This window comes from Zalophus californianus, chromosome 2 (assembly GCF_009762305.2).
Source record: "Zalophus californianus isolate mZalCal1 chromosome 2, mZalCal1.pri.v2, whole genome shotgun sequence".
Taxonomy (NCBI): Eukaryota; Metazoa; Chordata; class Mammalia; order Carnivora; family Otariidae; genus Zalophus; species Zalophus californianus.
Genome location: NC_045596.1, coordinates 147,102,971 through 147,128,035, shown reverse-complemented (window position 1 = coordinate 147,128,035; position 25,065 = coordinate 147,102,971). Strand labels below are relative to the sequence as shown.

The 25,065-nt window shown below is 37.8% G+C and overlaps 1 protein-coding gene across 1 annotated transcript in view; it reads right to left on the bottom strand.

Annotated features, from left to right (window-relative positions):
- Positions 1-25,065, bottom strand: part of GALNTL6 (polypeptide N-acetylgalactosaminyltransferase like 6) — a 1,216,700-nt gene that overhangs the window by 68,614 nt on the left and 1,123,021 nt on the right. The window contains exon 9 of the mRNA XM_027600276.2: positions 10,780-10,887. Within this exon, the coding sequence (XP_027456077.1) occupies positions 10,780-10,887 (108 nt within the window). The remainder of the gene's footprint in view (positions 1-10,779; positions 10,888-25,065) is intronic.

Genomic DNA, 25,065 nt, shown 5'->3' with positions numbered 1-25,065 from the left:
ATCTTTTACAGTTTCTGTGGGTCAGGAAACTGGGAGTGGTTTAGCTGGGCAAGCTGGCTTGGATTTTCATCAGTTTCAGTCAGATTTTGGCTAAAGAAGCAGTTATCTTTTTTTTTTTCAATACGTGCCCTCTTTAATACCCATCACCAGGCTAACCCATCCCCTCCCCGCTCCTCCCCTCTAGAACCCTCAGTCTTAAATGAGGCTGGAAGATCTTCTTCCAAGGAGGTTTACATGTTTGATAAAGTGGTGCTCGCTATTGGTAGGAGGACTCAGTTTCCTCCATATGGGCCTCTCTAGAGGGCTGCTTGAGTGTCATCATGATGTTGTGACTGGCTTCCCCCAAATTAAGGCATCCAACCGATCAAGGTGGAAGCTGCGATGCCTTATGACCTCGCCTCAGAAGCAAAACGTGGAATGACAGGACAAAAGTGAAAGTATGGTTTCTGTTTCTTTTAGCTAGCCCACGGCTAAAGGACAACCTTCCTGAGTCTATCCGGGACCCAGAGAAGTTCTGGCACTTTGAGAAGCGAAGTGTTGGTTTCTCCAGAGACAGCACCATGGACTAGGAGTTGATGCTCTTCTTCTGAATGGTGGAGGTGGTGTGGCTTCTCCAATGGCTTCCCAGGCAAGAAACAGGCAAGTGGAAGCACAAAGAAGAAGCAAGTCACAGATGAGGCAGAGCGGGTACTGCATCTGACAAACAGGTATGTAAGCACGTGGGAAGAAGCCTTTTGGGGAAATCTAGAGACATCAGGAGGATAATGTGAAGGGTGTCCATTTCTGGCAATCATGCCAATGGTGTCTCACGCTACCACAACCTGAGTAAAAAGGCAGTCTGGGGTGCCTGGGTGGCTTAGTCAGTTAAGCGTCTGCCTTCAGCTCAGGTCATGATCCCTAGGATCGAGCCCCGCATTGGGCTCTCTGCTTCGTGGGGAGCCTGCTCTCCCTCTCCCGCTGCTTGTGCTCTCTCTCTGTCAAAAAAATTAATCTTAAAAAAAGGCAGTATGATTTTATTTGTAGATAATTATTAATACAATTGCTATTTTTTATTTTTTTTATCATTTCTATTATTTATTTCTGAGAGAAAGAGAGAGAGAGTGGGGGAGGGGCAGAGGGAGAGAAAGAATCTCAAGCAGACTCCTTGTCGAGTGCAAGCCCATGCAGGGCTTGATCCCAGGACCCCGAGATCATGACCTGAGCCCAAATCAACAGCCTGATGCTCAACTGACTGAGCCACATAGGCACCCCACAATTACTATTTTTTTAAAAAAATAAGTCACAACCAGCACTTCTAACCATTAACCAAAGAGAGTATCAAGTGTTTTGTTCTATAATAGTGAACATCTACCACAAGCAAACTGTGGTTAAACTAAATGCTTCTACAGTATTCATTCCATTTGTTATTAGTACAACCTGTCTTATTTTTCATACTGTCAAAATAGACCAAAAAAACTATATTTTTTTAATAGCTTATGTAGGGTCCTAAAGTTGGAATTCATATCTGTTCAAAGGTTAGGTAATCTGTGAAATTTTATTTTTATAAACTTTTCAGAATTAGATCACTAAAAGCATCCAGGCACCACAGAGCTGCCAATTGGTTTTGACCATTTTGATATCAAATGGAACTATTTTCTTTACTTCAAATGTAACATCAAAAGGAGATATACTTGGGCTGGAATTGAAGTTGGAAATGGAATTTATTTTGGATGTGTGTATAAAATTGACATGTAACATACTAGTTTCAAGTGTATAACATAATGATTCCATATGTGTATACACTGGAAAGCGATAACCATACTAAGTCTAGTTATTGTCACTCACCACACAGTTACAATTTTTTCCCTTGTGATGAGAATTTTTAAGATTTACCCTGTTGGCAACTTTCAAATACACATTATAATAATACTGACTATGGCCACCACGTTGTATGTTATACCCCTGGAAATGGAGTTCTCGCCATGAACTAATAAACTATTAGAAAGAAGGGTGATCAGAATGCCTGGGTGATCAGAATGCCTGGGTGATAGACATTGGGGAGGGTATGTGCTATGGTGAGCGCTGTGAATTGTGCAAGACTGTTGAATCACAGACCTGTACCTCTGAAACAATACATTATATGTTAAAAAAAAAAAGAAGAAGATAGTAGGAAGGGAAGAATGAAGGGGACGGATATCGGAGGGGGAGACGAACCATGAGAGGCTATGGACTCTGAGAAACAAACTGAGGGTTCTAGAGGGGAGGGGGGTTGGGGGGATGGGTTAGCCTGGTGATGGGTATTAAAGAGGGCACGTACTGCATGGAGCACTGGGTGTTATATGCAAACAATGAATCATGGAACCCTACATCAAAAACTAATGGTGTAATGTATGGTGATTAACATAACATTAAAAAAAAAGAAACAAAGTTGATCAGAACGGAAATGAAATACCACAGACCTCAAGCACAGTGTCACTGTGCATTTACATGTCTTACGGTAAGAAGCTAATACCACAAAATGAGTGCTTCCCATTAAGGTGCTCCCGTGGCTTCATCATCCCACTGGGGTCCCGAAAGGTGGAGTTAGAAAGTAGCCCGCCGGGCTCCCTCTTGCAAGAGTTGCATTTTTGGTTATTAAGATTATGACATGCTAAAATATTTAAATTTGCTTAAATTTCAGTAGCTTAATTTTGTAGCAGCAGGGTCCTATTTTATCTAAGCAAGCTTTCTCCTTTCCGAGGCTCCAGTGGAGTTGTGAATGCAGGAAAATGTTCGGTTCTAATGGGGATAATGACAAAACGCAATTATAATTCCCCCTAGCCCACAAATGGGCTCACCATGTAGTTTCTCAAGTGCTTTAAAAAAAGAAAGCTGTATAAATACTAACTAATAACATAAAGTGCCAAGGTGCTTTAGGTAGGGGAGGGAGTAGCCAAAAGCAGACTGGAAAAGGTACCATAGGAAAGAGAAAATCGTTCCGATTTTAATTTTGTTAAGAATGACAGAGTAAGAGTATGATTAATCCTGATGGCTAATTGTCATGTAGATGCCTAGGATCCCCATTTAAATATTATATTTATCCTATAAAATCTTCCAAAGGCTTGGGGCATTTGGGTAGCTCAGGTCATGATCTTGGGGTCCTGTGACCCAGCCCTGTGTTGGGTTCTGGGCTCAGCATAGAGTCTGCTTGAGATTCTTTCTCTCCTTCACCCTCTGCCCCTCCCCCATACTCCACTCACACATGCTCCCCACCCCCACCGCCAAAATGTCTTCCAATAAGCTTAACAAAAAACACATGGGAAATATTGGTCCTCACTAGATAGCTCAAGAAGTGCTGAATTTTGTCCTTATGGCTTAGAGATTGCTTGTCTCAATGCCAAGCCCCATTTTGCACATTAGAAAGCATTAGCTACTTGATTCACAAGTCATAGCTGAGCTAAACCTGGGAAAGCACTGAGGATTTCTTGAAACGATGAAACTGAGCAGAATGCTTTAACTGGTAAGTTGATAGCATCTGTGGGAGTTTGGGAGGGTACTATATAGAGCAAATGAATAGGAAGAAAATCAAACTAAAAGTTCATTTTGAGAAGCTTTGTGGAAAATTGCTGACTTTTAAAATAATGTGGTTCTTTTTACCTCACATGTTGTTTTCATGATACTTCACTTTCTGTTTAGTGTTTCTATGTTTGGTATGCAAATTCCACGTTTTACCTCTGTGTTTTTAAAAGAATTTAGGGACAATTGTGATTCTGTTGTTATTTGTTAAACAGACAAAACATATGTGGATACTTAAAAAAATTCTGATACCACTGGTTTAGGAGTTAAGGGAACAAGTGAGGGTCAAGCAGTGGGAAATAAGTTTGTGTTTCGTGTTTTCCCAACTCCTCTGTCTGGGTCCTTGGCAGAGTAGTTTTACTTTGCCTTGTTTTCCTCTTATGCAAAACAAGCATAAAATGTCCAGTGTTCAAAAAAGGGCCATCATTAAAGGGTGAGTATGAGTGCTCTAGTAGTGTCATGTGCCAGAAACTTATCTCCAGTATGGGGCGATGTCCTTGGGTGATGTGACATTCCATTACAAAGGGTTGGCCCAATGCTATTGGCTGAGGACATGTAGCATGCTCTATGTGTCTCAATGGTAGGCAATCGATAAATATTGATTGAAAAATTTCTCCAGCCTGAGCCTCTGTTGAGGCTTTAGAGATGACCCTTATCCTCATAACATGCAACGGACTCATCATATCTTAAGGATTTATTGACTCATTTATCATCGCATAATAAACTTATGGTTGTTTTCTTTAGGGAGACTCTCATGAAGAATAATGAAATATTATTTATGAAAGATGCTTAGACTTCTTAAATAAACAGCCCCACCTAAAGAGAGGATATTATATTCTAAAATGTGGCCGAGAAGGGAGAGAAGCAAACACATGATTGCAGTATGTGAATCATCTTTAGTTCTGGCCCTCAGTATCAGACAGTCTTAGTGCCTTTTTTGTTATATTGTAAGGAAGAGTTAGAGATAGCTATTGTTTTCAGACGAATTGCTTCTGCATGGAAGTCCTAGCCATTTATGCAGGCTGAGTCTTTTGGGAAGAATTCTTCATTTTCCTGCTTTTTGGGAGAAAGCCCATGATAGGCTGCCATGTGCCTGAACTCAATGATAGTTTCAGATAATGCACCTGAACGCTATAGTTTTAAGAGCAATGGGAAGAAGTGCTGGCTGCCGTTGATGGCTAAGGTTGTCATGCTATAGCTGCTATTTGCTGGGCAGTTTTATGAGTAAACTGATTTACAATCATCAGGGGGAGAAAGGTCAATTTGTGGGAGCAGATTTCTCATTCATCACCATACTTTATAGCCTTTTGGTGATTTTATTTTCCGATATCAAAGTAGTCATTTTGGTCTTGCTAAAGCTTTTCCTCGACTGATATATTTTTCTGACATAAATGAGGGAGGGCATACGTCAGATCTTGTGTTCTTCCATTTCAGCTGCTTCAGACCGGGATAGCCGACACCAGGGTGAATGATGAGGGGGCACTAACTAATCGACTTGGGGTGGTCTGGCTTTGACATTGAAATACTCCTTCTCCATTCCTCCTCCTCTGTACCTCCTTCCACCCTGACCAATTTCAACAGTCTGAGATGATCTATGGAGTCAGCAGAACCAGATATCACCAGGGATATGACACCGGACTAATGACAACTTGGGAAATAGGTTGAGAGGTCACTTCATAGCTGACAGAGGCAAAAACCAGCATTCTCCCCTCAGACCTCAGTTTTAACCTTCAGGCCCATGAAGTATAATAACCATAGGACAACTTCAAAGCTCATTGCATTCTGCCAAGAAACCCTAAGTAAATACGTAAGGTGAAAAACATTTGTAACTTGGATGTAGATCACAGTGTGGCCTGTAGGATCATTAAATATTATGTATTAATATAGAACATATATTGCTATGTGTTAAATAATGCTAGATGTGATATATGAGATTTACCTCCTCTTCTCTAAAATCATAATCACAATGATAACATTATAATCTCCACAAAATAGTTTATAAATAAGTATCTAAGATACAGATCTCATTCCATAGCGAGTTCAGTTACATTTATTTAACCCTTTGCTCACCCTCACAGTATTGTGATTGTTATGTATGGATTGCTGGACTGTGTGGATGCCACCTGACTTTCATAATCAGGGCCATTAGTTATGAGAAGTTAAAGTTTGGGGGGCTTGGGTGGCTCAGTCGATTAAATGTCTGCCTTTGCTCAGGTCATGATCCCTGAGTCCTGGGATGGAGCCCCACATCGGGCTTCCTGCTCAGTGGGGAGTCTGCTTCTCCGTCTCCTTCTGGCCCTCCCCACCCCCCACACTCCTGTGTATGTGCGCACATGCGCTCTTGCTCTCAAATAAATACATAAAATCTTTTTTAAAAAAAAAGAAGTTAAAGTTTATGTTTATCTTATTCATCATTTATCCTTCCAGGCTTTAGTATAGTGCCTGGCATGATAAATACTTTTTTGTTTCAGAAATGAACATTTATTGATATAGAAAATCTGATTGTTGTGGGCTCTCAGAATTCTAGATGGGAAATCTGTGCAAGTCTCCAGAGATCTGGCTCTCCCTGAACTCATGTAAGGCAGTTGCTTCTCACCCTCCTTATCTAAAACCAATCTGAGCATTTTCCCCCTTCCCCTTCCTCACGTCCCCATTTTTGTATTGATATGATTTTTTCTTAGAAGCCATGATGAAAACCTCATAGCCACATCTGGCCTCTCTCTCACTGCACAGTGTGGCAAATCAATAAAACCTTTTAGGAAATTTTCTTTACAAATGCTTCTTACATTCAAAATGTAATTTTCCTTAGTCTTTCTCCCCCTAAATATTTACTTGTTGGTTGACTTGTTTTTACCCCTTTTATTTTTATCCTGGCATTTCCTGCTCAAAAACTATGAGTACCTCTCCACAATTTATAAGAAAAATACACCCTTCTCTGGACATGGGGTCCTCCAGAGTCTGTCTCCAAGGTACATTCCTGGTTTAGCTCCATAGGTCTGAAACACAATCCTTTCTCACTGTCTGTGCCTACTCCTTCCTACAGGTAGGAACTCAGGCTGGAGCCCGCACCCTTCTGCTCCAGCTGCTCCTGTTTACTCCAAGCCTCCCTATGAGGGGCACTATGGTAGGAGGGGTAAACTTTGGGGAGTCCGGTCTCAGTTCACCATCCTAGCTCTGCTCACTTGACATTTAACCTTATCCCTTCTAATGTGAGTTACATTTTCAAGTTCTATAGGTCATCCTGTGCAATCAGATTTTTACGGGGTTTGACTTCTTTCGTTTTATAGCTTTATCTTGCAACTTGGATGATGGTTGCCATAAAATGCAAGATGATATTTTAGAAAAGAAAATATTATTAATACTATGTCAGTGGCAAACCACAGAAGTACACAATCCTCTGATTCACATTCTGTCACACCCCTTGCAAACTTAGAGTGAAGATCAGTTCCAATTTTGTGTCCCATGCTGTCCTCCTTTGGAGCTAGGGAGGACAGCTGTGTGAGCCTCCAGGACAGCCCCCCCTCACAGTCAGCAGGGCTACCCTTCACTGGCTTGGGATCCTCCTTGGGGAAACTTCTTTGGGTAAAGTCGCATCTGTGGGACGACCCTTGTGCTATAGTCAGCTAGTATGTTTATCCATGGGGTGATGGCTCTGCCCCTCTGTCATGTCCTGTTCACAGAGCTACTGATCTCAGGTCCAATGGCTTTGACTGTCTCCAAAAGCACTAGCATTCACAGAGAAGTCTGTGAGGTGCCAATATGGCTGCTCCTTGGGCAGAGTGTGTGGTTCACCTCACAACCCATCAGAATGAAGGGTCTCCTTGGAGTCTTCCACCCACCTGCCCCTCGGCCACTTCCGCTGTGCAGAGGCTCGGTGGGCCTTTTGCTGGGGAGCTGCTCCCTCTTCTGTGATGAGGACAGTGTCATCTCCAGGAAGGGACAGCTGTCACTACAGCCCTGGGGACTGTCTCATCTCCCTACAACAATAAGGATTAACATCCCTTCCCTCAGGGACTGGCAGTTCGTTCCTGGTGAAAAGATACTACAACAATGCCCAGTGTACAAACATTGGACTGGATGCCAACTCAGCAAAATATCTAATTGTATTCATGATGAGTGAATACTCTGATTCCCAGAGGAAGGTCAATTGTAAGTGACTATGTCTTGGATTTTTGCATTTTATGGGAACTGTCAGAAGGATGCTAATTTTTATTTTTGCCAAATAAGGGCATTAATAAAAATCTATCTTGTATTCTGTCATAAAAAGAAAAAAGTCTCTAATTGCTGCATAAAAAGATATAATTAAATTGAGTATATGTAGCTTTGTGATCCTTATTTTTCTCAGTTCACTGAGGCTGGGTGAAAACTGGTCCAGGAACCGGCTCTGGGTTACTGGTCCTGAGTTTGGGAACCACTATTCTGTTAAATTTGTTCATTTAATTGAGGTACCCTTGAAGGTCCTGTTTCAATTAAACAGCTATGGTCCCTTCCCTACGCCTCCTCCCTCTACCTATATATATTTTTACAATATGTTTGAACAATTATTTGGTGTCCTGTATTGTCCTCTGTTGGTTTCATACATAGCTATTTTGTCTCTTGCAATCAGACTGTAATGCTAGGTAAACAGAAGGTACTAATTATTTGCATTTGTTTCTATAATACACACATTGGTGCACTGTTTAGAGGACTGCAAGCTATTCACACAATTTGTGTGTGTGTGTGTGTGTGTGTGTGTGTGTGTGTGTTTGGAAGTCAGCTGGAATCCTCAGTTTACATAGGTACACCCATAAAAGGTGCATGTTTTTAAAAAATTAAATGAGCTTTGTAAAATAAGAAAACACACCTTTGGAGTTAAAATCTCCATCTTCTACATTTCCCAGTGAGGCTGGAGAGATTGCCTACCCATTGAACAGACATGACCCTGCATCTGAAGCACCTTTAAAGTCTCTCATCATTTTTGATGATTTATTAATGACATAGGGGGTAGCAAGCAGGTAGTTGAGTCTCTCCCACAAAAATCAGAATTGTTTTTTTATTTAAATTATCATAAAACATTCCTTAGACTGACATTGGGGCTTCAATATTTATGACTTTCTGATTGCTCTAGCAGTTTAGAAAAAAAAAAAAAAACTAAAAACGAGCCCTCAAGTAAAATTTAAGTAGAAAAGATTAAAATTCAGGGGTGCCTGGGTGGCTCAATCGTTAAGCATCTGCCTTTGGCTCAGGTCATGGTCCCAGGGTCCTGGGATCGAGCCCTGCATCAGGCTCCCTGCTCAGCGGGAAGCCTGCTTCTCCCTCTCCCATTCCCTCTGCTTGTGTTCCCTCTCTCGCTGTGTCTCTCTGTGTCAAATAAATAAATAAAATCTTAAAAAAAGATTAAAATTTAGAATTTTGGACTTTTTTTCATTTGAATGAACACTCACTTATTTGCTGGGAATTTTATGTGCCAGCCCTAGTTTTCCTATATTTGACAGTCCATGAAAAAGTACTTAATTTCTTTCTTAAAAATATATGAACAGTTTTATTTTTTGAAAATATACCCTCTGGACCAGCACAACTTTTCCCTCCAGTTTGTACACACTAATTTTGACTACAAACCAAGCACACATTCCAACCATCTGGCAAATGAATGATGCAGAGTGGGGCACAAAACTGGACCTTTCAGTAAATTCTTGTTGTTTTCCTGAATGAGCTTGGGGATTCATATGTGTTAAGTCTTATAACAAAATTGAATCGTATGTCCTTGTCCAAGATGCAGCTCTTTAATTGCTTTATGATTTTGTGATTTTTTTTTCAAAGAGCATATTTTTGCAGCTACTCAATGGAGTACGCTATTAATCTTTTGAAGAGGGCATAATAATATGATTATTTCCCTTCAAGGTGTATGTGAGGTAACTTCATGACTATTAATTCAAACTGTTATAAAAAAGATTATGGATGTGGCTTAAGGAAATGGACAGTGTTGACAATCTCAGAAAGGGAGTAAGAAAGAATCCTCTTTCCCCCAAAAGACTCACTAGAAATGAAAATTTTTGTATACTTCACCGAATTGTTTAAGTTTTAGTGAGATAAACCTGTAGCATTTTCTAGTCTTAGTTTTTCCTGGTTAATTAATCCTTTCAACTAATATTTGTCGAGTGCCTATCAAGCCTTGTTCTAGGTGTTGGGAATGTAGTAGCAAATAAAACAGAAAAAACACTATGCCTTTGTGGGATTAATATTCTAATTAAACCCGATGAACTAGTTTATATTTTAAAGAAGCTTGTGAGCTTATTGAGCTTTCTCTAAAAGACTCAAATAGTTCTATATCGCAGCCATACTAGTAAAAGAATGAAAATGAATAATTCAAGTTTAGATTCCTAGGAGAACACTGTGTGAAGCGATGTGGCAAAACCACCTTTTTTTTTTCCCCCTAAATTTTGCAACTCTGCGGTGGCAGGTACATACTGTGGTGAATACAACTAACCTAGCTCTAGAGACAGTCACACGGAAAACAGAAATTGTCAGGATTATTTCATGAAGGTATTGTGACTTTCTCCCAAATATGTATGAGAACATTCTAAAACGCGGAAGAAAAAAGCATCCTTTCATTTAGCCTATGAAAAAGGTTTTATTCGAAACAGTATCTGAAAAAACATCTCGCAACTGGCCAAATTTGGGATTTTGGCGATAGGATAAAATTTTAGAACGAGCTGGCCCTAGTTGCAAATGAGAAGGCAGAGTTTGGGCAACCACTTCTCCCTGTCTTGTTTCTCCATCTGACTTTTTATGGATCCTGTTACACTCCATGAAGGGGAGCAGGGGGAGTCCTGGACATCCGTTCTGAAGACCTGGGCTTAAACCCCTCCTCTGCTATTTATCATTCATTTGCGCATGAACAAGCCACCTTGGCAAGCCTCGGTTTTCATCTACAAAATGAGGCTAAGACTATCAATCTCAGAAGGAAGAGGTAAAGATTAAATATAATGTATGTGAAAGTGCTTTGAAACAATTAAAAACAAGAATTAGTATTAATAGTTAATACTTCCTTAAGGAATGGAAATAAAACTCTGAGGAACACAGAAATGGTTTATATACTAAAGCCTGTCAAATGGAATGGCAAGTGGTGGAGTTTTTATTTTAGTCGTTTGTTTCTATCAGACAGTGCCTGTCCGTCTGGGTCACAAATTATATCATGTATGAGGCTGCTCAGTCTGCCTACAGGAAGCCATATCAAGCCCAACTTATTCTGACCCCGTTACTCACTCTTGCCAGGCTGGTCCCAGATGGAACTTTATAAGGGACGTACTTCCTGTAGATATGACCAACTCTAGAACATGGGACATCAAACATTTCTCCTCCACACATCCAAACCTAAAGAGAGGAAATTTAAAAGTATAACGAAAGAGAACAGTACACCACAGATAAAAAGAGGAATCATTAGTAAGAATCATAAAAAAAAATCTTAGAATCACTCGGTCTCTAAATTAATAATTTCTATTTATCATAAAAGGTTAACCAAGAAAAAAAAACCCTCACATTTTTCAAAACCTAGATTCATAGCAGTATAGAACCAAAATACTAGCTCAGTAAAGTCTAATTTCCATAGACAGCACATTGGCATATTTTATTTTTATTTTTATTTTTTTACATTGGCATATTTTTATTCTAGTAGAATTTGTTCACAAATATTACATGGCAGTGATATTTAATGCTTAGATATTTTCTTATTTATATAGCTATTTGTTTTGACAATCTTGTGAAATCATTTGAAGAAATAGCACTGGAATTTAAGCGGCAATTCAAAATTTTAGAATATAAAAAATGGAATTTTAAAAATAAGTGAATGAATTAAGGAACGCTGACCCATCCATACTTTAAGTGACATCTAGATTCTGAAACCTTCAATAGAAGGTTTCAATAAAAATCGTTGTTGCTTTCTTTTTTTTCTTTTTTTTTTAAGATTTTATTTATTTATTTGAGAGAGAGAGAATGAGAGATAGAGAGCACGAGAGGGGAGAGGGTCAGAGGGAGAAGCAGACTCCCTGCTGAGCAGGGAGCCCGATGCGGGACTCGATCCCGGGACTCCAGGATCATGACCTGAGCCGAAGGCAGTCGCTTAACCAACTGAGTCACCCAGGCGCCCTCGTTGTTGCTTTCTAATTTCTCCTACCCTTGATATTTTCTTAGATACAGAAAAAAATTGGTTATTGATGTGGACTCAGGAAATATTAAACTCATGGTATATGTTAAGATGCTGTATTTGTATATGGTAACAAAAATTAATTGTTTTTTTCTATTATGACTATCCACTTAGACATACACTTAATCATGGTTTTATATAACAGAGTACTTAGCTATCAAAGGAAAAATTATGGAAACAAAATGCCGGCATCCTATATACTAGATTTTTAGCTATTTTCATTTCAAGAAAAAGTTTAGAAAAGAGTTAGTACTATCATGGTTAGTTTATATGTCACTTGGCTGCATCACAGTGCCCAGATATATTTGGTCAAACATTATTCTGGATGTTTTTATGGAGGTGTTTTTTTTTTATGAGATTAACATTTAAATTGGACTTTGAGTAAAGCATTACCTCCTCTGTAATGTGGGTGAACCCCATCCAATCAGTTGAAGACCTTACTGGAACAAAGACTGACTTCTCCCTAGCAAGAAGGAATTCTGCCAGCTGATTGCCCTTGGACTTGAACTGCAGCTCTTCCCCGGGTCTTCAGTCTGCCAGGCTTCCTTGCAGATTTTGGATTTACCAAGCCTCCTCAATCCTGTGAACCAGTTCCTTAATACAAATATCTCTCTTAATATATACATATGCCGTTGGTTGTTTCTCTGGAGAACGTTGACTAATACAGACATACAGCTTGTTTTAAAGTATAATATTGAAAGAGAGAAAGAAAGATATTTATGTCTTAACTTATTTTTGCTTCCAAATTCTTTCACTAAGACGAATGACACCCCAAGTGAGACCAGTAAACAAATAGTGATTAGGGTGATAGAAATGCAAGGGGAAGGCAATTTGATTACTAAAACAATACTCAGTTGCTCTAAATAAGTTCAGGACTACTCATTGTATTAATTTCAACTTAATGGGAAATTTATTGATCTTTTGAATTGAGACATTACAAGTCTGCATAGGTGATATGAAGCTGGTGGGGGCAGTGAACATTCTAAACAATAATACCAACATCTGGAAAGATCTTGAGAGACTGGAACTATATTAGATTAAACAAAAAAGGGGTAAACATAAGGTCTTTGTATCTAAAAGTATCAACACTTCCAGAACAGGATGGGGTAGAAAAAGGTTGAGTAGCATAAAACACACATTATCAGCATAATATGGAGAGTTTGAGGAGTAAGGGTCTGAATCTATCTGTTGGAAGTCTTATGCCAATTTCTGGGTAAATACTTCATATTCCCTTCTAAAAAGAATTACCAAAGTGAGAAAGTGATGCAAAGTGTGTTTTAACAGGAGTAATGAAAAGAACTGGAGATATGAAGTCTTGGTAAGATTTAGAGAAACCTTTTTTAAATATTTGAAGATCCTCGTATTTGGAAGCGATGTTCTGTAGAACCTCAAGGGGATGGGATTAATAGGGTAGAACTATAAAAAGACAGATTTCAACTCCGTGGAAAGCAGGACTTTCTAATAGAATGATTAAAGATAAAATGGACGTGTACCTCTGAAACAAATAATACATTATATGTTTAAAAACAAAAAAGAAGAAGATAGCAGGAAGGGAAGAATGAAGGGGGAAATCGGAGGGGGAGATGGACCATGAGAGACGGTGGACTCTGAGAAACACACTGAGTGTTGCTGGAGTGGTGGGGGGTGGGAGGGATGGGGTGGCTGGGTGATAGACATTGGGGAGGGTATGTGCTATGGTGAGCGCTGTGAATTGTGCAAGACTGTTGAATCACAGATCTGTACTTCTGAAACAGATAATGCAATATATGTTAAGAAAAAAAAAAGAAGAAGATAGCAGTAGGGGAAGAATGAAGGGGAGTAAGTCGGAGGGGGAGACCAACCATGAGAGACGATGGACTCTGATAATCAAACTGAGGGTTCTAAAAGGGAGGGGGGTGGGGGGATGGGTTAGCCTGGTGATGGGTATTAAAGAGGGCACATTCTGCGTGGAGCACTGGGTGTTATACGCAAACAATGAATCATGGAACACTACATCAAAAACTAATGATGTAATGTATGGTGATTAACATAACATAAGAATAATAAAAAAAGATAAAATGGGCTTCCTGCTTCACTAGTTGTGTTGAAATCTGTAGTAAATGACGTTTTGGAGAGACGTATATAACTTTGAGTGGACAGTTGACCTAGATGATATAATAAGAGCTAGCATTTATGAGTATGTACTGTGCCCTTTTTCATTTAATGCTCACAACTCAATGATAGACTTTACTATTTCCCCTAATTATATAGGTGGGGAAGTGGCAGTCCAGAGTCTATGTAACTTGCCCAAAGCCATATATAACGGACCACCTGCAGAATGGAGATTTGAATCCTAGTAGTCTAACTCCAGCGCCCATATGTTTAATCAATATAGTATCTATAGTCAGCAAGCTTTGTCTATAAATGTCATAGTAAATATTTTGGGCTTTTCAGGTCATATGGTCTCTAGGCAAAGGGCCACAGTTTGTTGGCCACCATTCTGTAAGTTACAAAGTCCTTCCAAATGCTGAAATTCAGTGATTCTAAGATAATATATGTGGGACGTTGTATTTTCCGAGACTGGACACCATAATATCTCCCATTGCACGTACTCCTCCTACAGTGTAACCTTGGTACCTGTCTTGTATTGGTTTGATATGATTTCAGATCCACTGTTTATGACTTAAGTGAAGTTGTTTTTTTGCTTCTGTACTATGGGCATCACCAAACACTTCTTTATTTTGTTCAATCTTCCAATAACAATGTCCATTTCAGAAGGAGAATGCATATCCCAATGCACTAGAGAGATGTGTTTAGGTGACAGTGTGACAACATGGTTCTTTAGGAAAGAGCAGCTGTTGTGGCATTTATCAAATTCTTCATCTGTTCTGAAGGATGTGGCTTACATTTTTAAAAGACATTTCCTGGTAGTATCATGTGATGATTTCTTAAAAACAAACCAAAGCTATGGCATTGTCATGCCTAAGTATCTAATTCTTGGAGAAATGTTTTAAATTCACAAATACTGTGTCTTCTTTTGACAACATAAATATTTTAAAGCAATGTTACTTTTCTCAGGAATGAGCACAGAGTATTTTTTTCATAATGTAGTTCAAATTGACTGAACAATTGAATCCTTGCTCCATTTTTAAAAATCACTTTTCAATATCAGCTACAAACTGGAATTTAGACATCGAGAACATTAAATTAAATGGAATCATACAATTATACCAGTCATATGAAATATGAAATTAGTTCCAGTAAGAAATTGATTGTCAGAGGATAGTAAGGGAATATTATTATCAGGTATAAGACGAAACATAATATACTATATGGAAACGCTGATATAAATTCTCAAAAAAATTTGTATGGGTTTATTTACTTCAAAACCTGTTATCGCTCTGACATTATTTCCTACTCTTCTTTCCGTCCCTCTCTCTGCTCAAGCCGTTTGGCTTCCTTTCTGTTCCCCCAGTATGCCAGATACCCGCCCACCTTAGGGCCTTTGTACTGGCTGTTCCCTCTGTTTGAAATTGTCTTCTAGATCTCCACATGGCTAAATCCTTCATCTCTTTCAAATCTGAACTCCAAATCCTTTTGCCCCAAACACCCTCTCATCCTGCGCTCCGAGTCCTCATCAATGCCTCCTCCTTCTGTCCTCACAGCCCTTCTCATTCCAGGAGATACCTCATGGACTTAATATGTTATTACTTATCTGCCTTTCTCTCCAACAAAGACAAAAGTCTTTCTGTCTTTTATTGAGTGATGTATCCTAAGCACATAGGACAATGCTTGACACAGAGTTGGTGCTCAATAAGTATTTATTGAATACTTAAATGAATTATTGGTTTATTGATATAAAGTGAGGTTAATTCCAGACAACTGAGTTACTTAATGATAACCCACTATTTAGCCGCCATTAAAAATAAAAGCTGTGATCTCTAGTATATACAAATACAGAGTTCAAGGCAATAAGCTATCCTGAATTTATTTTCATTCATATCTGGATTATTATGAAATAAAGAAATGGCTAATGTTAAAAATAGAACACATTATGTATAAATAAGTAATTACATTTCTGGGACTGGAAAATAACTTTCTAATTGTATGGTATGTCTTGGGTGGACTAAGTTTGAAAAACTTCTTAAGATTAGATAATCAAGCACTTAACCATATATCTAGAAATTAAGATATTGTTAACCTAAAAAGCTTTGGTGCGTAGATAGTGAAAAGGGCCATGTCTGTCATCAAGTTATTCTTACGGGTTAGATGGAATAAAAATTGTGCCTTTGGTTTGACTTGATCTAAGGGAGATACACCCATACACACCATTGCTTTGCTTTATTTTTAGAAACTTGGGTGCTGTGTTTGTTCTTTGAAATCAGGAGAAAAAAGAACAACTTATTTTGACCTTTTTTGACCCCTGTTTTCTATTTGTTGATCAGAATATAATAAAAGCAGAAACTGGAAAATGTATTTATTGTCTTTAATGAGGACATGGTAGTTTCTAGTCTCAGGGGAAAAGCTCTCATTTCTTGAACCATCTGCTTAGGATTTTTTTCAAAGTAAGAAATCCTCGGTTATGTCAGTATAAAAAAAGATTGTACCCAAACTATCTAGCACTTATTGAGCTTTTAAGAGGTCTGGGAAAGGATAGCAGGGCTTCAGAGGGTACCTTGTTCAGATCATTGCTTTGAAGGTGCAGTGTTCATATTTTGCAGTAACACTTAGCAGTTTTAAAAACAGTGATTAGGGTGGGGATTGTAACAAAAATCCCAGATATATCACTTATTGTTTTATTCAAAACATTAAGTCTTGGGGAAGACAGAACAAATTTGACCCTCTTAAAAGTGCTTTTTAGGTAAAATATTATGGCTAACGACATAATCCCTCATTTCCCTTAATTCATTATTTTACAGTTTAGAAGGTGCATTAGAGGCAAAGTGTTTGCTTTTTTAAAAATTTTTTATTGTTATGTTAATCACCATAGATTACATCATTAGTTTTTGATGTAGTGTTCCATGATTCATTGTTTGTGCATAATACCCAGTGCTCCACGCAGAACGTGCCCTCTTTAATACCCATCACCAGGCTAACCCATCCCCCCATCCCCCTCCCCTCTAGAACCCTCAGTTTGTTTTTCAGAGTCCATGGTCTCTCATGGTTCTTCCCCTCCTGCTATCTTCTTCTTTTTTTTTTTTCTTAACATTTATTGCATTATTTGTTTCAGAAGTACAGATCTGTGATTCAACAGTCTTGCACAATTCACAGCGCTCACCATAGCGCATACCCTCCCCAATGTCTATCACCCAGCCACCCCATCCCTCCCACCCCCCAAGTGTTTGCTTTTTTTAAAAAAAGATTTCATTTATTTATTTATTTATTTGAGAGAGAGCGATAGCTCGCACATGCACCTGAGCATGAGGTGGGGGGAGGGGCAGAGGGAGAGACAGAGAATCCTAAGCAGACTCCCTGCTGAGCCTGGAGCCTGACCTGGGGTTTGATCTCATGACCCTGAGATCATGACCTGAGCTGAAACCAAGAGTTGGATGTTCAACCGACTGAGCCATCCAGGTGCCCCAAAGTGTTTGCTTTTTATCATTATTTCCATATGTCTCCAGATTTTGAGTCTATTGCTTAAATTTTCTGGATTCATCATCTGCTAAAAATAAATGTAAGTTCTTTAAAAACTTAAAAATTGGCTTTCTATATTAGAACAACTTTTTTTTGGAGGTGGGGGGAACTGTCCAAATATGTGCTTCTCCTTTGTCCCTCACTTAGGCTGTCAATCATAATAGCTTCCTAACGGCAGGGGCCGTTCCTTTCTTTCTCTTTTTCTTTCTTTCTTTCTTTCTTTCTTTCTTTCTTTCTTTCTTTCTTTCTTTCTTTCTTTCTTTCTTTCTTTCTTTCTTTCTTTCTTTCTTTCTTCTTTCTTTCTTTCTTTCTTTCTTTCTTTCTTTCTTTCTTTCTTTCTTTCTTTCTTTCTTTCTTTCTTTCTTTCTTTCTTAACTACTAATTATTTATTGTACTGAATACAAGTCTCTCGAGGGAAATTTTGTAGAAAAAGGAACACTGTATCTTAGAAATCTGCCAATCCAGTTGATTGGCAGTTGATTCACTAAAGTCAAATTTAAAAATATTGATTATAACTTGATTTTTCAAGTTTCATGTTTTTATTTAAATTCCAGTTAGTTAACATATGGTGTAATATTGGTTTCAGTAGAATTTAGTGATTTATCACTTACGTATAACACCCAGTGCTCATCAATACAAGTGCCCTCCTTAATACTCATCACCCACTTAACCTGTCCCCCAGCCCACTTCCCCTTCAGCAGCCCTCAGTTTGTTCTCTGTAGTTAAGAGTCCCTTATAGTTTGCCTCTCTCTCTTTTTCTTCCCATCCCTTATGGTTCATCTGTTTTGTTTCTCAAATTCCACATATGAGTGAAATCATATGATATTTGTCTTTCTCTGATTGACTTGTTTCGCTTAACATAATACACTCTAGCTCTGTCCGCATTGTTGCAAATGGCAAGATTTCATTCTTTTTGATGGCTGAGTAATATTCCATTATATATATATATGTATATATATATGTATATGTGTATACACACACACACACACACACACACACACACACACCCCACATCTTCCTTATCCATTCATCAGTTGGTGGACATTTGGGTTCTTTCCATAATTTGGCTATTGTTGATAATGCTACTATAAACATTCGGGTGCATGTGCCCCTTTGAATCACTATGTTTGTATCCTTTGGGTAAATATCTAGTAGTGTAATCGCTGGATTGTAGGGTAGTTCTATTTTTAACTTTTTGAGGAATCTCTATAGTGTTTTCCAGAGTGGCTGCCCAGTTTGCATTTCCACCAACAGTATAAGAGGGTTCCCCTTTCTGAGCATCTTCACCCACATCTGTTGTTTTCTGTGTTGTTAATTTTAGCCATTTCTGACAGGTGTGAGGTGATATCTCATTGTGATTTTGATTTGTATTTCCCTGATGATGAGTGATGTTGAGTATCTTTTCATGTGTCTGTTAACTATCTTATGTATCTTCATTGGAAAAATGTCTAGTCATGTCTTCTGCCCATTTTTTAACTGGATTTCCTTAACTTTTTCAGTTTGTTTTCAGGAGTGTATCTCCAATTTCCCCTTTCCTCTAAGTCAGGCTGAATTGGGTTTCTGTCTTCTAGTAAGGTGAAGAATCCAAAAAAACCCAAAACAAAACACTGTTTGAACAGTGAGAGTTTGAGTGTCTAGGAGTGCCAAGGGTGTACTTTGAAACAAGCATATTAGTCAAAAACTACTCAGATGACTTGTCATTACAAGAGAAAGTTTGGAGAAGGCAAGGTTCTTCTAAGCTTCAGCTGATCTGAAGTTAAATTTTTTTTAAGGATTTTTCAATATGAGGAAATTTCATCAAAAATAGAAAACGTGAGCACTCTTCAAGTCCCATAGTGGCATTTGCATGTTATTTTTATCTTGGGGAGAAACTGATACATTTTGTGTATGTAACTGATTCCATTTTATGGTATGGAACAGTGGAAAGAACACATATACAGGGGTTTGAATTGAGCAGGTTACTCCCCCTTTCTCATTGTCCCATTGTCATCTTCTATCAAGTTGGGGTCATGTGTCTACTTCATAAGGTGGTTGCAAGGACCAAGTAATACACACAGCACCCTTAAGTGGCCCATAATAGGTGCTCAAGAATGGTGGTCACATGATATAATCTACCTAGTGGTGAACCTTTATTCTTCTGATATATTGAGTCTCTGTGGGGTGGTTGTTGTGTATCACATGTTGACCTCTATGAGAGGGGTCAAGGCATACGACAACTTGCAAGTCTGTGAACATGTGTGTGTGAGAGAGGTAGAGATTGTATTCTCAATTGTCACTCTCACAATTTGGAGAAGGGTGGCAAGTTGTGGATCAATTTATGCTGGCCTTGTGTGTTGCAGGTTGTTGACCCTGATGTAGAGTATACAGATCAAATTCTTATACCTCTACAGTTAATGTGTATATATACTCTGAGGCTCTCTATGCTATCGTTATTGGGATTTGGGGTGAAGGGCTTGAGAATTGTAAGAATTTTTTGCTAACTTTCTATACTTTTTATAGTTGGGGGGCAGGCTTACTTGCTTGATGCAGATTTACCCACCAGAAGCATTAGAGTGATTAGATTATATTTCCTTTTTCTTGTTAGGGAAAAATGGCAACCAGGAAAATATAAAAACTTGAAACAAACGTCAATATTGGAAAACAATTTCAACAGAAAGTCAAATTGACCTTAACACAGGTACTGAATGCTGTGTGAATTGTTATATTTTGCTCACTTTACAACTGTCTATACAAGCTAAAATAAAATTAAACAGGGAATTAGGAAAATGCCATCAGACATAAAGGAAGTAACAACTGGGAGGAATTGAGACTTGCTGCTAGGCTTATATCTAATGGACATAAAATTTAACTTGAAAATGCTCTGTTACACCTGAGGTATCTTTTGTTGGGTAATTGAAATGAATCTCAGACTGGCTTGTGAGACATTTAACAGCTGTTTCTGTTTATCTTTGAGTTTCTGAATGGGTTTAGAGTCATTTTAATATTTTCTTTGGAAGATCAATTCTGTGCATGTTGAATTAAAATGGTTATTTTTATGTCACCTAGGCTAAATATTGTAGGGAAAAAACCCCATAGGAACAACTCCAGATAGTTTTTTTTTTTTGTATCTGAAGGTATAGTGTGCCATAAAAAGGCTTCTGTTAACATTTTAGATACAAACTGCCACTATGCTTTGAGGTACTTTGTTCAAAAGTAAGAAGAGACCTCTAATATACTGTCTCATAAAATCAACGAGAAGGTATATAAAATATTTTAGAATTATCCTTGGCATAAAAAGGATTTCTAATGAGCACATTTTATAAGGCTGAATTTATATCTAACAAAACCATTTGTACAAAGCATCATCAAGATAGTTTATATAGAGATGGCTTAAGGGAAAAAGAGTACATTTCTAAAATGGGAATGAGTTGTACCTTCTAGGGAGGCAAATAAATTATTTTAGGAGTATAAATTAAACACCTTTGGAGTTTTTTGTGTTTTCAGACAACTGTGGAGAAAGTAAGAAATGCTTATTAATTAAAAGTATAGCTTCTTCACTGGTGTACTAGATGTTAGTGCTGGGAACCAAGGTTAGGGAGATTAGCAAGCATGGGAACTGGGGGACAGGGGTCTGGGGGGAGAAATCCTCTTTGGGATGCTGGTGTGTCATTATTTTGTGATTTCTTCCATGAATCTGTGAGTCATGTAATACATGAAATATTTGCTGCAGATAGTGGTATGATGCAGCTGTCTAAAAGACGTTCAAGGCTGGAGGAGAGAGGGTGAGAGGGAAATGAAGCTCCCTGGGGTCCAGACCCATGGAAGGGAAGCCAAGGCTGAGAACACAGAGTGAATTGCAGATTCTCTTTGCCCAAGGGTTTTCTAGTAGACCCAAGTCTTTGCTTTAGCTTAGAAATTTTCGCCTATCTGTATCTGGGATTTGTCTCTAGAGTTTGTATTTAAAGAATCCTGATATCCATGTAAATATATATTAACATATTAATGCAGATTTGGATGTATTTTAAAGGTCTTTCTGACCACCCAATCTATGCTCACCCCGATACCACCCAAGCTCTGACCACCCAATCTAAACCCTTTCTGCTAAGAGGATAGCAGAGCCAGGGGCCTGTAAAAGCCCAAAGAGACCATCTATGAGTACCCAGTCAGGTATCAGGTTTAATATGGTAGACATGGGGGACCTGTAAACAGTGCAGCCCATCCACCCCATCCCCCCACCTCGGCACATAGATGCGAATATTTTTAAAACATTATGCCAGTCAAATATAACCATCTCTATTCTGAGACTCTTTGTAATATTGGTTGGTTTGTTTCCTTTTAGCATTTACAAATGTCAGAAATTATCTTGCTTATTTATTCTCTTATTTATTTATAATCTGTCTCTCCTCACACTGCATCCCATGAGATAGAAAACTTGTCATTCTTGTTGATTATTATAGTCTCAGGGTCTGGCACATAGTAGGCTTTCAATAAATATTTGCTGGATATATGAATACGTCTATGAATGTTGTCTGCATATGAAACTACATATTGTAATTTTATCATTTTTATTTTTATTTATTTATTTTTAAAGATTTTATTTATTTGACAGAGAGAGAGAGCACAAGTAGGGGGAGTGGCAGCAGAGGGAAGAGAGAGGGAGAAGCAGGCTCCTCACTGAGGAGGGGAACCCGATACGGAGCTCAATCCCAGGACTCTGGGATCATGACCTGAGCCGAAGGCAGATGCTTAACTGACTGAGCCACCCAGGTGCCCCTACATATTGTAATTTTATAAGTACTTACATATATACTATATTTTATATTATATAATTATATATTTATATATACGATTTATTAAATATAAATAAAATTTATCTTCCCTTATTTAATTTTTGTACATATTTTCTGTACCTTGCTTTTTTCACTTAGCAATAGGTTTGGATACTGTTCTATAATAGTAAAAATAAAGCTGTTGCATTCTTTTTAAAGGCCACATTGTCACTGGATGATAGTTAATTTAATCAGTCTCTTATTGACACATATTTTAGTTTTCCATTTTTTTCATCAATAAAAACAAGATTGAGATAAATATCCCTGGATGTGTGTCATTTCTCACAGGTGGGAGTCTTGCTGTGTGTTATGTGACTAGAAATGAAATTGAGCCAACACAGATGCACAATGAAAATTTTGTAGAATATATTCTAATTGCTCCCCGTAGAGGGCATACAATGTTTTACTACTGTAATTGGCCATGTTTGAGAGTGTCTGTCTCTTCTCCTACACCCTGTCAATATTTTAGATTGTTGCCAATCTAATAGGTGTTATCAAAGTATTAGATTATTGCCAATCTAATAGGTAAAAATATATCACTATAGTTCTAATTTGCATTTTTCTTAACTTTTGATATTTAGGAGTCATTTATATGTCCTTTTCTGTGAGCTGTCCCAATATTTTTTTTCTATTTTGCTTTCCAAAACTATTTAATCTTATTGATTTGTAGTTGGTCTTTATGTATTAAAGGGTATTAGTTGCAAATAATTTTACTCAGATTGCCGTTCGACTTTTGTGTGTTTCTTCCGTACATAATTTTTACGTGGATGAATTAATCTTTCCTTTCGTTGTTTATAGTGGATTTTTTATTTGTTTTTTTAAAGTCACACTTAGGAGGCTTTCCTCATTCCAGTTCTTCCAGGATTTTTGTAGTTCTTATATATTTTCATTTTTAATATTTAAAATGGTTTATCTTCTTGGGATCTATTTTTGTATGAAGTGTCATATAGGGATTCAACTTAATTTATTTTTCTCCAAAGGAGTAGTTGTCCTATACTATTTACTAAGAAATCAACTATTTTCCTCTTGATTTGAAGTGTTAAGTGTATCTTATACTAAATTCCCATATTTATCTGGATTTATTTAAATTCTGTGCCAAAGATATCTGTCTATTCATTCAAATTTTGTTTTGTATTTTATTATCAGGTATGGTTAACTCCCGATCATTGCTTCCCCAGAACTTTTCTTACTATTCTATTCCTCTGTTTCATGTTATGAAGTAGAAGCAGTGTGTCTAGCCACCCCCCAATAAAATTCATGTTACCACTTTTATAAGCATGCTTGGGGAGGATTATCTTCTTTATGAATTTTCATGTATTCAAGTCTTGTGTGTCCCTCAGCAGCATTATAATCTTTCTTCATGAGGTCTAGGACATTTCTTAAGTTTACTCCTAGCTGTTTTTCCCCCTACTACTGTAAATGATGTCTTCTTTTGGGGTTGTTGTTTCTACATGTAAAGGCTATTGTTTCCTATATATTTACACACACACCCCACATAAACATTTCACCTAGGCAACTTACTAAATTTCTTCTTTGTTTGCAGTAGTTTTTTCAAAAATTTTTTTATTGTTATGTTAATCACCATACATTACATCATTAGTTCTTGATGTAGTGTTCCATGATTCATTGTTTGTGTTTGCAGTAGTTTTTAAGTTGATTTCCCTTGCATTGTTCAGGTACGTATAGGGCGATATTATCTGCAGTTAATGAAAAATTTCACTCCTCCCTTCCAATTTTTATGTCTTATATCATTTCTTGTCTAATGGAATTGCCTACTATCTCCAGAATAATATTAAGTGACATTAAATAGTAATTTAATTCCTATAGGCTTCTCTTTAAGCTAGCTGATGGTTTTTGAGTTGAGTTATAGCCATTATACAAATATATATTTATATTTAATTTTGCCAAGTATTAAGTATTTTGTTCAAAGGTGGATTACAAAGTTTATCAAATGCCTCTATATTACCTGTGGAGATGACTATCACCTTTATAATTTACTATTAAGGTGAACTATGTTAATACATGTCCCAAAACTGAGACATATCCATCAAAGCTGCACTTATTTTGGTATATTGACCTTTGAATAGCTATTTTATTGTGTGATCTTTTATTGTTATTTTTTTAATGTTGGAATTTACAAGTAAAATATGTATACTTTTCTATCATTTTGTGCTATCTTGGTCAGAATTTGCTATCAATATTATGCATTGATATTACATATTGGTTTTATAACCAATTGGAAAGATTTCTTTCTTTGCTAATATTAAAGAACAGTTTTTGGGGTGCCTTGGTGGCTCAGACGGATGCCTGGGTGGCTCAGTCTGTTAAGTGTCTGCCTTCGGCTCAGGTCATGATCCTGGGGTCCTGGGGTCGAGTCCTGCATTGGGCTCCCTGCTCAGCAGGGAGCCTGCTTCTCCTTCTACCCCTCCCCCTACTCATGATCTCTCTATCAAATAAATAAATAAATAAATCATCTTAAAAATATAAAGAACAGTTTTTGGAAAACATTGCAGTACGGTTCTTTAAAGACTTGTAAGAAACTGATAGCATTTGGTTCTTTATTTTTTGGAGGGGATAGCACTTTGATGATTTTCTCTATTTTTTCTATGGTCATTGGGCAGCATGATAGGCAGAATCTGAGATGCTCCTGGTCTTCCCCAAAATCCTACACCATGGTATATGTGCCCTTGTATAATCTCCCTTTGTGTGTGGGAGAAACTGTGACCATGATGAATTTCACATTTGTAATTAGGTGACATTATGAGACAAAGATGAAAGGATTTTGCAGATAGGATTATTGTCCCAATTTAGTTGACCTTGAGTTAATCAAAGGGAGATTATCCTGGGGGGGCGGTCTAACCTAACACCTGAGTTCTAAAAAGGACTGAGGGAAAGGATAGGAAGATTTTAAATATGAGAGAAATTCTA